This window comes from Sabethes cyaneus, chromosome 2 (genome assembly GCF_943734655.1).
Source record: "Sabethes cyaneus chromosome 2, idSabCyanKW18_F2, whole genome shotgun sequence".
NCBI classification, from domain to species: domain Eukaryota; kingdom Metazoa; phylum Arthropoda; class Insecta; order Diptera; family Culicidae; genus Sabethes; species Sabethes cyaneus.
Window position 1 is genome coordinate 151,212,271 of NC_071354.1, and position 14,368 is coordinate 151,226,638.

General features: G+C 39.7%; 1 protein-coding gene across 2 annotated transcripts in view; it reads right to left on the reverse strand.

Annotated features, from left to right (window-relative positions):
- Window position 1: 1 nt before the first annotated feature.
- LOC128738427 (peroxidasin) overlaps window positions 2-14,368 on the reverse strand; it is a 285,835-nt gene continuing 271,468 nt past the window's right edge. For both annotated transcript variants that reach the window (XM_053833533.1, XM_053833532.1), the window contains 2 exons: window positions 4,509-4,678; window positions 2-4,303 (listed from right to left, as the gene is read on the reverse strand). In XM_053833533.1, coding sequence (XP_053689508.1) covers window positions 1,648-4,303; window positions 4,509-4,678 — 2,826 coding nt within the window. In that variant the 3' untranslated portion in view covers window positions 2-1,647. The remainder of the gene's footprint in view (window positions 4,304-4,508; window positions 4,679-14,368) is intronic.

Genomic DNA, 14,368 nt, shown 5'->3' on the forward strand with positions numbered 1-14,368 from the left:
AGGTAATTCGAAAAAGAGTAAAATTGTTATTTATTATTGAGTTCGGTATTCGTTTTTTGTTGATGTTTAGTTTTAGTTTACAGTTCAATATTCTGTGTTTAGTGGTATGACCTGTAACTCTCTACTGTTAGTATTTATGCATTTGACAACAATCCCACTGTCTTATTTATTCTGTTCTTTCGTGTAGAAGTATTTGTCTTACTGGCTAGACTTGAATCCCTAACACCCAAACATTAACGCATACCTGTGGAAGCTTGTCTGGATGTCAAAATAGAACGTAATTTATTTTTACTCTAAGTCTTATAAGAGATTTTGATTCTACTTTATTTTATGGAATAAACTGTTCAGAAATTCCAGCAAATTTGAATGACTTCGAGGTTCTTGATGTGATGTAGGCTTATGTATTCAACAGATAAAGGGTTTGATATAGGATATGGTAATCCTTTTAGTATGAGGATTCAATGGTTTTTTGGATACTAAATTCGGTTCTACACTACTGATCGTGAGTTTGCTAAACTGAACAAATGTTGGAAACTATCTAATTACCACTATGTGTATGTTTAACTGATGTTGTTTCGTTAGAAAATTATGTTAACGTATCCTGCGGATTTTTATTCCATGCTCTTTGATTGAAATGCCGTCATTGAATGAAAATTTTAAAATGGTTAACATTTATGTATTTTTGGCACTGTTTGCGTTTCGAAGATTTTGCAAGGAGACACCAGAATGGTTCTATCTTATTTATTATGCTTTTTTGTAGTTGCATCGATCGGACTTCTTCAAGTGCAGCATGTTTTGAGTATTTTTTTTCTCGAATTTCTTGTCCTGTTGCTTTGCTGCCATCTACAATTAATGATCCACCGTATTCAAAAATAAAACAGTTCAATATATGTGAAGCTGAAATTTTTAAATCAATGAAATACTTCTCCAAACATTTTTCCCTTATCATGTACGAGATTCTACTAAGACAGCCAATTAATCAAGCATTATGTACTTTAAAACTTGTATTTGGACTCTATGACATACTTAGAAAGAACAAAATGGGCGAATAATATTTTGAACACAATAACGAGAAAATAGAATAAACATCTTGTAAATGATACATTTTACACATCAGTTACTCATAAACGAAAATCTATGGTTAAAATTTCATGCACAATAGAATTGACTCTCTCAAGTATTCATAAAATTTCCAATTCGATTGATAGTATAAAATATTCATTGGTTTGTTAATAAGCAAATTGATAGGTTTGTTATTTAATAGACAAGTTATTAATCTAGTTGTAAGTAATAACTTCCAAGATTGTTATCAGTTTCCTCGTTTTACATTATAAACTTCATTTGACGCTTATTTGTTCATTATGGGACTTTGCTGAAAAACTTTTGCTTTTTAAGCACTCAGTGAATTTACTGCTCAATGGTCAAGCTTCGTTACCTATCATTTAAATATCATTAATATTTAAAATTAACATTTGGCAAATAAAATGATCGGCAATTTCCATCGCACATCGAAATTTGGCACAGATACTCGACTAGACAGTCTAATGAAACATTCACAAACGCGATCAACTGCTAATACGAAATCGAACTCCTTACTTTCTAGTTTATCACCGCTAAATTGGATGTTTCACAAATGAAAATTTCCGTTCATTGGTCGTCCTTCGCCGTTACCGTTAGTGGTTCACTGTCGTCTACCGCACACGTAGAACAACACTTACCGTCCTCCTTCATCAGCACTAACCCGTTTTCGCAGATTAGTTCAGCACATTTCTCCGTTTCGCAGCTGATCTGATGATGTTCACATTCGCATTTTGTGCAATCGTCCCGCATCCAGATCTCGTTGTTCAATCGCTTGATTCCTTTGTTATCGACACAGTGTCCGTGCGGTTTACCTTTGATCGAATTCACACTGCCGTTCGACGATACCGCCGCTACCGCAGCTGAACACTGCTGCTCCAAACGCCGGATCTTTCTTCGCATCTGCTTCATGGATTTTTGGAATGTTTCGATGAGCGATTCCAGACCCTCGATGCGCTCCTCATTCATGTCGTCGTCTATGAAAGATTCTTCCTCCAAATGATTTTCTGGTTCCGGTTTTTTCGCTAGCTGTGAACTGATATCGCGGATTGATCTTACAGATCTTCGCTGTCTGGGCAGCACATTGTAGCGTTTATGATGCCGAGAACAGTCACTACAATCGATCCAATGCTCGAAGTCCATCTGCGAAAGCTCATCGCAGAACCTGTAACCACCTTGTTTGCTAGGAAGTACAAAGACATTTTCCGTAACGCGAGTAATATTGTCTCCATTATCACAAAGTACACGTCCCAATGTAGTCTTTCTAATTTGTGCCAGCTGTTCAGGTTTGAATTGCTCATTTTCATACCAAAAACGATCTCCGTCACGTAATTTTTTGAACTGCTCGACCAATATGCACATGAACAGGGGTCCCACCTTAGCACCCGGCAGTTGGTCTTCCAAAATACCTCCAACCCACAGGTCGATATTGCTTGGATGACCGTACAGCTCTTCCAGTTTGCTTCTAATCTGTTGGTTAGTGATTTCTTGTGCCAAATCTGCAAATGAATTTGCTACCTTCATTCCGCAAAGCTTTCGATACTCGTTATAACCCGGGATTGCATGATCCCGAGATCGCTGAATGTTAATTGCTGCAAGATCCAACGCTACGGCATGTGCGGTTTCGAACAGCTTCTCGGTGAGATCAGTATTCAAATTTTGGTTTGGTTTCTTTAATTTTGCCGGTACAGAAAATAAACCTCGCAAAAGGGGGTCAACGCCACCTTCATATACAATTCTCCACGGAGCGAAGAAAGCTTTGTGCAGCGGAACATGACCTTGATTAATCGTTTCGAACGACTCGTTTAACCGGTGAAGGATCGGATTTATTAGAGAGTGTCCAAATCTAAGAGCTGCCGTTGCAAATTCATTGGAAACTGATGGATTAATAGTTGAATCATAACCGCTGTACGATCCAAGTGCCGACATGCCTTGTTCACCAATGATCTGAGGTAACCAGTATTCATATGTTATGTGTTGCACCATCGCCCCAACTATTTTCCTAGCCTCGAAATACAATTTATCCCCGTCCCAATGAGGATTAATTCGTTTCAACTCAGTAGCGACTCTATTGTGCTCTCTGAACCAAACGACATGCATCGCCAGTAGACCTAACTGTTCGTTAACCCGGATGTCTCCCGCGGTAAAGCAATTTACACTACTCTCGTCCAAATTTCTCCTACAATCCATTCCGTCCGTTGGCGCCGCAAATGGCAACGATGACTTTTGATTTGGGAAACGCGGTCCTTCCCTCAGCAATCCATCGTCCGTTGTTAGATTCCTCAAATCTCTCGCAAAACTCTCGGAATAACCGTACACTTGAGAGCCATCTATAAAGGCAGTTAACTGATTGATCTGCTCCCGTGGCTGAACAGTACCGAAGAAGATGGAAGTCATTCCTGAGCCACAAACGGCACTGGACCGTACAAAGTCAATACAGCGTCGATTGTGCACACGTGGATCATTCGCGGGAATCTCAATAGGATAGCATGGCGCAGCATATTCGCATGTTTTCTTACAGTCCACACCATCCCAACTTTCGGAGCTAACTGACGGTATCGCGTGATCCAAATCATGATCCAGAAATTGTCCCCATTGCATTACCATGTGCGTGATACGATCGTCCGGCGTGATCTCATTGGTCGATATCAAACTGGTTGACACTAGGCGGGCACTTGGTTTCGAAAAACCATTGTACAGAGTCGTTTTGTTCCAGCCTATCGGCATATTGAAGCCATTTTCGTAGAGCGGAGGAAGCAATCTTCGAAAGCCGGTAAGTGAGGATCCCCATGTTGGGTTTTTATAATTATTACACGATCCATCCAGTGTTCGAAATTTAGCGTGAAAACATAGATCCGTACAATTGGGCGTTACTCGATGAGCCATACAACCTGATAGCTGAGCTAGCAGGTCAAGGTAGTCCGGTGAGAGGAGATCTTTGTAATCGAAGTCCGTTTTGTTAGTGGTTAACGCCTTTCCGGAGTCCACATGCTTCCGGATGTTCACCAGAGCACGTTCGTAGACTTCGGCGGCGCGAGCTAATTCGCGAGCTGGTCCCGTTGGAAAGCGAACTATCCGGAACAGGTCACCATGATGTTGTGATTTACTGGTGTTTCCAGTGAAAAGTTTGATAATCGTTTGGTTGATGGCAAGATCGACTTCCCGTGATGCTTCAGCAATGGCAATACGAACGAATTGATCACCGGGAAGGAGCTCCAACTTTTTTCTGTTGATGAGGGAAAAAGCGTTAATCATTATTTATCATGTATTATTTCGTCTTTCTCTTTTCCTTTGCTGGTAGCAAACGAGCTTAATGTTATCAGTTCTAAAAACTATTATCATCAAGAACAAGGCAAAAAGACAGCGAAGTACAAGAGTAAGGCGATATTATAAAATAATTAGGGCGCACTCATACGCGGAACCACACTTACTTAACCGTCAGCAATCCGCTGGCTGTAGCGCGCCCATACTGATTCAACAGAGAGCACTCGTATCGTCCCTGGTCCGTCTCCGTGAGATTGGAAATAAACAGACTACCTGCCGACGACAAGCGATACTTTTCCGTCTGGGTGAGCGTTCGTCCATCCTTTCGCCATTTGGTCTGGTATCAGTACGGATAAAGGATATCCCGATAGCAGTGATGCAGCGGCAAGCCACAGTTTATCGCGGTCATAATAATATCGGTGGCGAGACATACAACCAGGAAACCACATCAAGAGACGGAAATTAGGTTAATTTATAGCGACAAGCCAATCAGCGTCCAGTCCAGGTAGCGCAATTCACCGTCGTGAGTAAGGCCATGGAAGTAAAGAGAAAGAAAACAATGTAGAACGAGCGGTTTAATTAAAAGACAATGATTTCAATTAGTCCCACGCCTTTTCGTTTGCCGACGTCCAAGCCGGCATATAATGTAATATTTATAATGAAACCTTTTGACCTAGAGATTCTTCGAGGAACGGCAGGCACCGTACGTGCCAAGAATGCCATTTTATGAGGACGTAAATTACACTCCTATAGTAAAATATAGCAGCTGTTACAGTATTATACTACCCGACGTTAACGGGAGGGCTTGGCATTATGTTTGTACCGTTTTTGTAAAACAATCTCATGAATCCGAAAATAAACTGCGCTTTCTGATTCTTTTCGCTTTGTCTATGAAACTTGATTTACTTTAAAAAATAAGTGTCCATTCACATTAGACAAACCCACCTTTTTAAAAATAAAAAGAAGAAAACTTGTCCAATTTAATTCTACTATGTGTAGTACACATAGTAGAATTAAATTGGATAAGTTTACTTCTTTTTATTTTTAGGTTTCGTATTCTGCTAAGACGCTCCAAAAACTTCAGTTAAACCCACCTTTTGCTTTCTGATATAGTCAGCTGCTTATTACAATTCGAATAAACTAACGATTGTCACTGAAATAAGGTACTTTTAAATAAAACTGATTGTTAAGTAATACCCCAATTAAAAAAAAAAACAAGTACAAGAGTACCATCTCAGTAATTCCACGAAAAAAAATGTTCAGGTTTTGTTTTTTCCACCCGCTCGAGAAAAACCAACCGCTTCGCCGTAAAGTTTTACCCTGTTCTCACCACGGCAAAGAACACACCTCCCGGTAACCTACCGACCGGTTTATGCGAACATCGTTACAGGCAATCAAATTTAGCGGAGACATACACCGTGGTGAAATACGACCCGCGTGCCGCGTATTGAAAACGTTAAAAATGTTCTGTAAATGTCAATCAGGTATGATATGTTATTCACCACGAGAAGCAGAACCCTTGACCCACCAAAAAGCTAGGACGCAAACCCAGATTTGTCGCAAGAAGAAACATTTGTAAATCTTCTGCTAAGTGAACTTAATTTTGCGCGTATGATTGTTTCTCTTAAAATTTCATGAAAAACAATAATTGAATTGAATTATTCTTGAAGGTGTAACTGATTTAATAACCCGATATATTTGCAATAAACTAGCAGCACTAAAATAGACCCAGTCTCAAATGGCAATCCGAACGAAATTTCAAGCAAAATTCCAAATTTAATTTCAATTTCGATTTTAAGTTCCATTTGAATCATATTCTGGAGTTGGATTTCATGTCATTTGATGTCACGTAAAAATTTAAGTCCAATTTCAAGTACAACTCTAATTGCAAGTAAATTTTAAAGTTCTAATTTAGTTTAGTTCCAAATAAAATTTCAAATATAATTTTAGGTCATATTTCTGTTTCAAATTCATGTCCTATTACAAATTCATTCATGTTATATTTCAAGTTCAATTTTATGTTGTAAATTTCCCACCCTTTCGAACGCGGTGAATTATAACCGTCGCGAACAAAATCGTCACGAGTGCAAATTTCACTTATTTTGTCAAGTAAACCAGCAGCTTATGTGCTAGACAAACAAGATGTGCAGCGCGTTTTGTAACTAACGGTACGGATAATATAGAATTTTAAGTCCAACTTCCAGTTCAATTCGTCGTGAAGCTACCAGTCCAAATTGGTCCAAACTTATGTCTAATTTCATGCCAAGTGCAAGTTTAATTTGAAGTATCATTTCAAGCTTAATTTTAAGTTCAATATCAGTTCCCATTTCATGTCCAATTCAAGAATCCACCCCACCCAGGTAACCGATAAGCATTAATATAAGCAATAGATCAAACTTTTATTTGCATTTTTGGCATTATACCGTTATACCGTATTATTTATACGGATACTGCACGTTGCTGTGTGTCAGCGTTTTGACTGCGGAGCTGTTGTAAATCGGAATCCATATTTCTATTCAAATTCTTCTTGTTGGTAATCAGCTACAAATAAGCATTGTCAGCATTATAAGAGGGTTAGCAGTAAAGTAGACGCATACTTTGCAAGAATAGTTTTTTAATAGCCGACTACTTGATTTTTTCAGGCCAAAATTCTTCTGAAAGGTCGGTATCCCAATTTCTGTTTAAGTTTGGACACACCAGTGCACTATGGGCAAAACGAGCGTAAAAACAGACGCAATTATGAAACGGCCTGCAGACTAATAAAATATAGGTGATCTTATGTAAAATTTTCCGGAGAATCTCATGGTGCCAACCTCTTTCTTGTTTGCCATCGAGAAGTGTCCCATTTTGCTTTTTTTCCCCTGTTTTTAACATTTTCTAACATACTGAGCTATGCCAAGGAAGGTTTTGAGAAAACAAAACGTTATAACCTTATAATTTTGTGTAAAAGAGTCCGCAGAATCGAATAGAGCCTATCCCATTTAGTCTAGAGCACAATAATTTTTTTGGTTGAACTCGCGTTACCAAGCCCAGCCAACCATAGCAAATGGGAACTCAACCAATAAAATTAATGTGCTTAGAGCTAAATGGGGTAAACCCTATACGATTCTGCGGACTGTTTTTACACAAAATTATCAGGTTTTTGAGTTTTATTACCTCGAAGTCTAGCTTGGTATAGTCCAATAAGTGTGAAAAAATGTCAAAAATAGGGGAAAATGAGTCAAACGGGACACTTTCCGATGGCAAGTAGGAAAGGGCTTGGCACCACGAGATTCTCCGTAAAATTTTACATAAGATCACCTATGCTTTATCAGTCTGCAGGCCGTATCCTAATTGCGTCTGTTTTTTCGCTCGTTTTTGCCCATAGTGCAGTGATTGGAAACATGTGGATATGACGTATTACACCACGCACACATATAAAGATTTTTTGACATTAGCTGGGGCCCTCGTTGAGGCTGTTTGCAGCACATCCCTGGCACAAACGTCATTCTCATACATTTTTCTTGAAGACGTTTTGAGCCAGGCTTACTGGCTCGATTTTATGTAAGAATTACGCAATCATACGGTTTTATGCTTCAGAAAATTTGTTGCATGGGGGGGGGGGGGCAGTGACGTAGCCAGGATTTTCGTTTGGGGGGGGGGGGCAAGCAATTTTTTTATTAGAGAAGTTTTAAACCTAAGAGGTTCACTCGCCTCTTGTAGAAGGCCAAGCTATTATGCAGAAAACCATTTGTTTAACCTTCCTAGTGCATTGGGGTCGTTTTCGACCCATCGGCATACTTACAAAGCTTGATACTCAGTAACGGTACGAGCTAGAGACTTGAAATTTTCTGACTTTTCCTAACTTTGGAAAATTAGCATTGTGGGAGAGTTTCAGCTTTCAGCGACATCTAGGAGAGCCACAGCAAAAAAAGTTACATATTATGCATTAAGGGTCGAAAACGACCCAAGTTTTGAAATTGCTCTCATTCATCCATTTTCAATCCGAATTTCGTTTTCTTTACCTCGTTTGAAAGATATGGCCAAAAACTAGCACCCAAGGTATGTTGGGGAATATTTGTTGACTGATGGCCACTTCTGCGTCGGTTCCGGAACACCCACTACCAGGTCCCGGGGAACATTTTTATATTTTGAGATAATTCATTTTGCGGCACATCAAATCACATTCGCTTGATAAAATAAGACTAGTGGAAGTACAATGGGGACATTTTGGACCCGAATGGCCACTTCCCCATCGGTTACGGAACATCCGGTACCTGGTTTTTGAGTCCATTTTTGAATTTTAGGATGATTTCTATTGCGGCACGTCAAATTTCATCTCATTGATAACATAAGACTATTGAAAGTATAATAAACACATGTTGAAGGCAAATGGCCACATCAGCATCGGTCCCGGAACATCCGATACCCGGTTTTTGGGGCCATTTTTGTATTTTAGGATAACTCATAATGCGACATATCAAATCACATCGGCTTGATAAAATAAGACTGATGGAAGTAAAACAATGTCATTTAGAAGCCAAATGGCCACTTTACCATCGGTACTGGGTCATCCGGTACCAGTTTCGGGGGACATTTTTGGCTTTTGAGATAATTCACCATGCGGCACCTCAAATCACATCGCGTTGATAAAATAACAACAATGGAAGTATAATGGGGCGTCAGTCGCATATAATCCGGTACCCGGTATTTGTAATGAACCGTAAAACGGGGTAACTCGGGGCAGATGAATTACCCTGTAATTCAAAAATGTCCCCGAAACCCGGATACCGGATAGTCCGGAACCGATGGTGAAATGGTAATTTTGGCTCCAAAATTTTTCCATTGTACTTCCATTAGTGTTATTTCATCAAGCCAATGTGATTTGATGTGGCGCATGATGAATTATCCTATCCAAAAATGTTCTCAAACCGTGCACCCGATGTTCCGGAACCGATGATGAAATGGCCATTTGTCTTCAAATGGTCCCCATAGCTCTTGTAACTGTTTTATTTGATCAAGGCGTTGTGATTTGATGTGCCGCAAGATGAATTATTTCATAATCCAAAAATATCCCGCGGAACCAGGTACTGGATGTTGCGGAACCGATGGTAAAATGGCCATTTGGCTTCTAAATGACCTTATTTTATTTTCATCAGTCTTATTTAATCAAGCCGATGTGATTTGATGTGTCGCAAGATAAATCATCCTAAAATTCAAAAATGGACTCAAAAACCAGGTACCGGATGTTCCGTAACCGATGGGGAAGTGGCCATTCGGGTCCAAAATGTCCCCATTGTACTTCCACTAGTCTTATTTTATCAAGCGAATGTGATTTGATGTGCCGCAAAATGAATTATCTCAAAATATAAAAATGTTCCCCGGAACCTGGTAGTGGGTGTTCCGGAACCGACGCAGAAGTGGCCATCAGTCAACAAATATTCCCCAACATACCTTGGGTGCTAGTTTTTGGCCATATCTTTCAAACGAGGTAAAGAAAACGAAATTCGGATTGAAAATGGATGAATGAGAGCAATTTCAAAACTTGGGTCGTTTTCGACCCTTAATGCATAATATGTAACTTTTTTCTAATGCATTAGGAAGGTTAAGAAATATATTTATTTATTTATTTATTTATTTATTTATTTATTTATTTATTTATTTATTTATTTATTTATTTATTTATTTATTTATTTATTTATTTATTTATTTATTTGCTTCATCCGACAAACTGTCTTAATGAAGATTTGATTTGGCTGGGAAAAGCCGCCTAGAGCAACATGTTACTCAAAGCGGCATAAAAACCCAGCATCTTTTAATTGAACAGAGACAACACATAGTACATGGCATAACTACATACATTATTCAAATTACACACAACATTCACTAGAAAGAAAATTCATTTTCACGTCGATTATATTCCAGCGCCATCTGCCGAATAGGTTCATGAAGGCCATAGTTGGTCCGGTGCGGGTCAACACGTAGAAGCCGTTGGTTCCGTTGAGGCCGGAGAGGGCAGTATAGATGCAGTTGTGACAAAATAGCAGGGCAGTCCAAAGCGCCCGACAGAATTTTATAAGCAGTCTTGGCTACAATAACTTTTCGCCGCTGCTCAAGAGGTAATACGCCAACAAGCAGACAGAGTTCCTCGTATGGAGGCAGAGCATCGGGGTTTCTCCATGGCAGCATGCGACAAATTTTGCGGATAAAGCACTTCTGAATTCGCTCAAGACGAACAATCCAGTAATCGTAATGCGGATTCCAAACAACGCAGCCTGTCTCCAGAATAGAGCGAACCAAGGAGCAGTAAAGGATGCGTAAAGTACCAGGATCACTAAATTCTCCGCCGATTCGGAAAATGGTTCCCAGCTGACGATACGCCTTGTTAATAATAAAATCATAATGCTGCCTGAATGACATTTGGCTATCCAATACGATGCCAAGGTCTGTCACACTATCACTGCGCTGTAGTGGTGTGCCGTCAATATAGTAATCAAAAGCTATCGGGTACTTTTTACGGGTAAAACTGATGACAGTACATTTCTGAATACTGATTAGCATATGATTGGAGCTGCACCATTTCACGAACATATCAACCAATTTTTGCAGACTCAAACAGTCAGTGGTTGTTTTAATTTGCAAATAAATTTTTAGGTCATCTGCATAGCACAAGCTTGTTCCATGAGGCAATAGTCGAGTGACATCATTAACGAACAGTGAAAATAATAGTGGTCCTAAAATGCTACCTTGAGGTACTCCTGATCCATTCTGAAACCACCTCGAATGAGAAGGGCCTAGTTTAACGGCAATTTTGCGATTGCGTAAATAAGTGCTCAGCCAGGAAAGTAAACTAGATGCGACACCCAATTTGTCCAGCTTGGCTAGCAAAATATCATGGTTCACACGATCGAATGCCGCTTTCAGATCAGTGTAAATGGCATCGACCTGATTACCCTTTTTCATAGTATGTAGACATAGCGAGGTGAACTCCAGTAAATTTGTAGTAACTGATCGGCCCGGATAAAATCCGTGTTGCGATGTGGAAATATAACTTTTCACACGGAACAAGAGATGGTCATAGACAATTGCCTCAAAAATCTTAGAACAAGCGCATAGGGAGGTGATTCCACGGTAGTGCTTCACACTATGCTTATTGCCTTTTTTAAATACAGGAAACATGAATGACGACCTCCAACTTTCGGGAAATTTTTGCGCTCGTAGAGAAAGGTTGAATAAAGTAGCGATTGGAGCTTTCAGGGTATCACAGCATTTTTTTAATAGGGCAGCAGGAATTCCGTCAGGTCCAGGGCAATACGATTGTTTCATTTTATGAACAGCATTAGCAACGTCTTCTGCAACAACAATAAAAGGTCCAACTGAGAATTCGGCGTCAATATTTAATGTTTATGTAACAGAATTTTTTTTTAAATAATTAATTAATTAATTAATTTAGCAAAGTATTCACGTAAGTTACATGATGTAACACAATGTGTTAACAAGTGGTGTTCACAAGTTTGCGTACAATATGATTTCTGCTAATTAGTTTGCTGTTCAGAAGAATGTTTTATAGGATTTTTAAAGACTGTATAGCTTCTGGCACTCTCGTATCAAGCCTACTTTTACCTCCGCAAGACGCTTCGATTAAGGAACATACGCCGCCCAAAGCTGACGAGCGGCGCTAATCAGATCGGTAGTCCTATTCTTCAGCTGACGAATTTCTTGTCAGTCCTCTTCGAGATCGGGAGCCGGCACGCTGTTGTCGTTTGTAGGCACTTCGAGGTCACCCAGTAAACCATTTGGTTTGTATATCTCGATTGCAACTGAGAAATACGACATCATATCTGAACGAAAAAGTTATATTTCACATCAGATAAGAGCATATATGTACCAAAGTGGAGGCAACATAAGTGCGAAAATGTTGACGATTAATTTTAATTCTATCTTGCATTTTATACAGCGGTTTTTATAACACGCAGCTTAATACTCCTGAATATATGATTGAGATATAACTAAATATTGCACTATACTGCTTTATAATTCATAGTCATGAGTTGTATAGGGGAACTGTGGGTAAAATGAACAGGGGGGGTAAAATGAACAGGTGGCCAAATTCCCAGTAAACCGATTTAAATCTGTTCCAGATCAATAGGTATCTTCTCCTAGAAGTATTTCAAGCTGTTTGAGACAATATGTGGTGATCATAAGCTTTCTAATGTGAAAAAAATTGAAAAAGTAAAAAATATTTGTTGGAATCTGACGCCGATGGTAATTTCCACTAATATAAGCTTTTTTAGCGAAACAAATTAAATTTCGACTATTGGTATCATTTAGTGTTGTTTGCTTATCCCTGTCCTGCGGATCTGTCGAAAATTCCAAATATTTTTATCAACTGTTTGTTTATAATAAACACTAGAAAACAATTGGTGTTTTGGGGGCAAAATGAACACTTCACTATGGGGGCAAAATAAACAATGTGTATAATGATGTTTTATTTTCCATTTGTCAGGTGCCAGGACCTAATTACAATTCAATCAATAAAAATGATCGAGTCTCTCGAAAAATGACGGAAAATGACCGATGAAGCGAGTTGAAAGTCAAGCATTGTATGAATGTGGCGAAGATACATTATGTTAACTTTGTGGAGTTCTATTTTAATTTCAGCAGCCTTGTTGAATATCTCCAGCTTATGTAGAACAATGATAAGGTAAAATAATGTTAAATTTATCCAAACTGCATGTTAACTTTAGTTTTCTATGACATGTTCATTTTGCCCTCACTGCATGTTCATTTTACCCACACGAAAAAAATCAGGCTCGAATGTGACGCTTTCGAAAATAAGGAATTTTTCATGACAAATCGTCCTTTTTTAAACATCTTTATATTTTGCAACGTGGAATATGAATCCAGCTTTCAATTCATGTTGTACGTTCAGCATTTGGTTGGTTCCTGGGGAAGCAAATGGCGAAATTGCTAAGGGTGTTCATTTTCCCCCCAGTTCCCCTATGAGGACACGCACGACTGCAAAACAAATTACTGTTCACTTTGTTTTGACATGCTCAAATCATTATGCAATTCCAATGTAATATTGACATGAAAACGATTTAATGTGAACTTTCTATTACGATCTTGTGTTATCTGGGCAACTTCCGTTGCGTCTCCTATTGCTATATCGCCGTTAAGGTGCACATCGAAATACTGCTTCCATTTGTCGACCACCTCGCGCTCATTGTGATTAGATCCCCTCCCTCATCCCTACACATGTCAGGTTTAGGCGTGTAGCCCTCACAAGTTTGGTTCACCTTCTCGTAAAACTTGCGCATGCCATTAGCCCGGAATAGTTGTTCCAGCTCCTCACGATCTCTGGCCTCCTTCTGGCGCTTTTTCCTCCTCAGTCATGGCCACCTCATTCCGCGCTCGTCGTTACTTGACCAAATTCTCTCGTGGATATGCTTAGATAGTTTTTCCAAGCCCTTTTTCCTCTTTATACCTCTTGTTGGCATTCCCCGTCAAACCAATCATTTCGTGCACTCGAGGTTTCCACACCTAGCACCGTGGTTGCGGCCTCGTTGATGGCCGAGCGTATCATACTCCATCCGTTTTCGAGTATCGAAGCATCTAGCTCCACAGAAGAAGGCAGAGCTTCATCCAGTATGCGCACGTAGTTTTCAGCAACTGGCGGGATGTTTAACTGCTTAATGTTTCACCGAGAAGGGCGGCTTTGTCGCGAGGCATAAACCGTCGATAGTTTTGAGCGCACATGTACTCGTCGTCGGGTGTTCCTTCGTGTGGAGAATGTACGTTTATGATGGTGTAGTTGAAGAAACGACCTTTTATCCTCAACACGCACTTCCTTTCATTGATCGCTTTCCAGTCCATTACGCGATCCCGCATTTTGCCCAACAATACGAAGCCAGTTCATAGCTTGCTGGTCGCTGCATTGGAAAAATTGGACTTTACCGCCACGGATCCTCCACACCTTCTCGCCTTTGCGACAGATATCCTGCAGTGCCACGATGCCAAACTTTCGGGGCTCTAACTGATGGAGCAG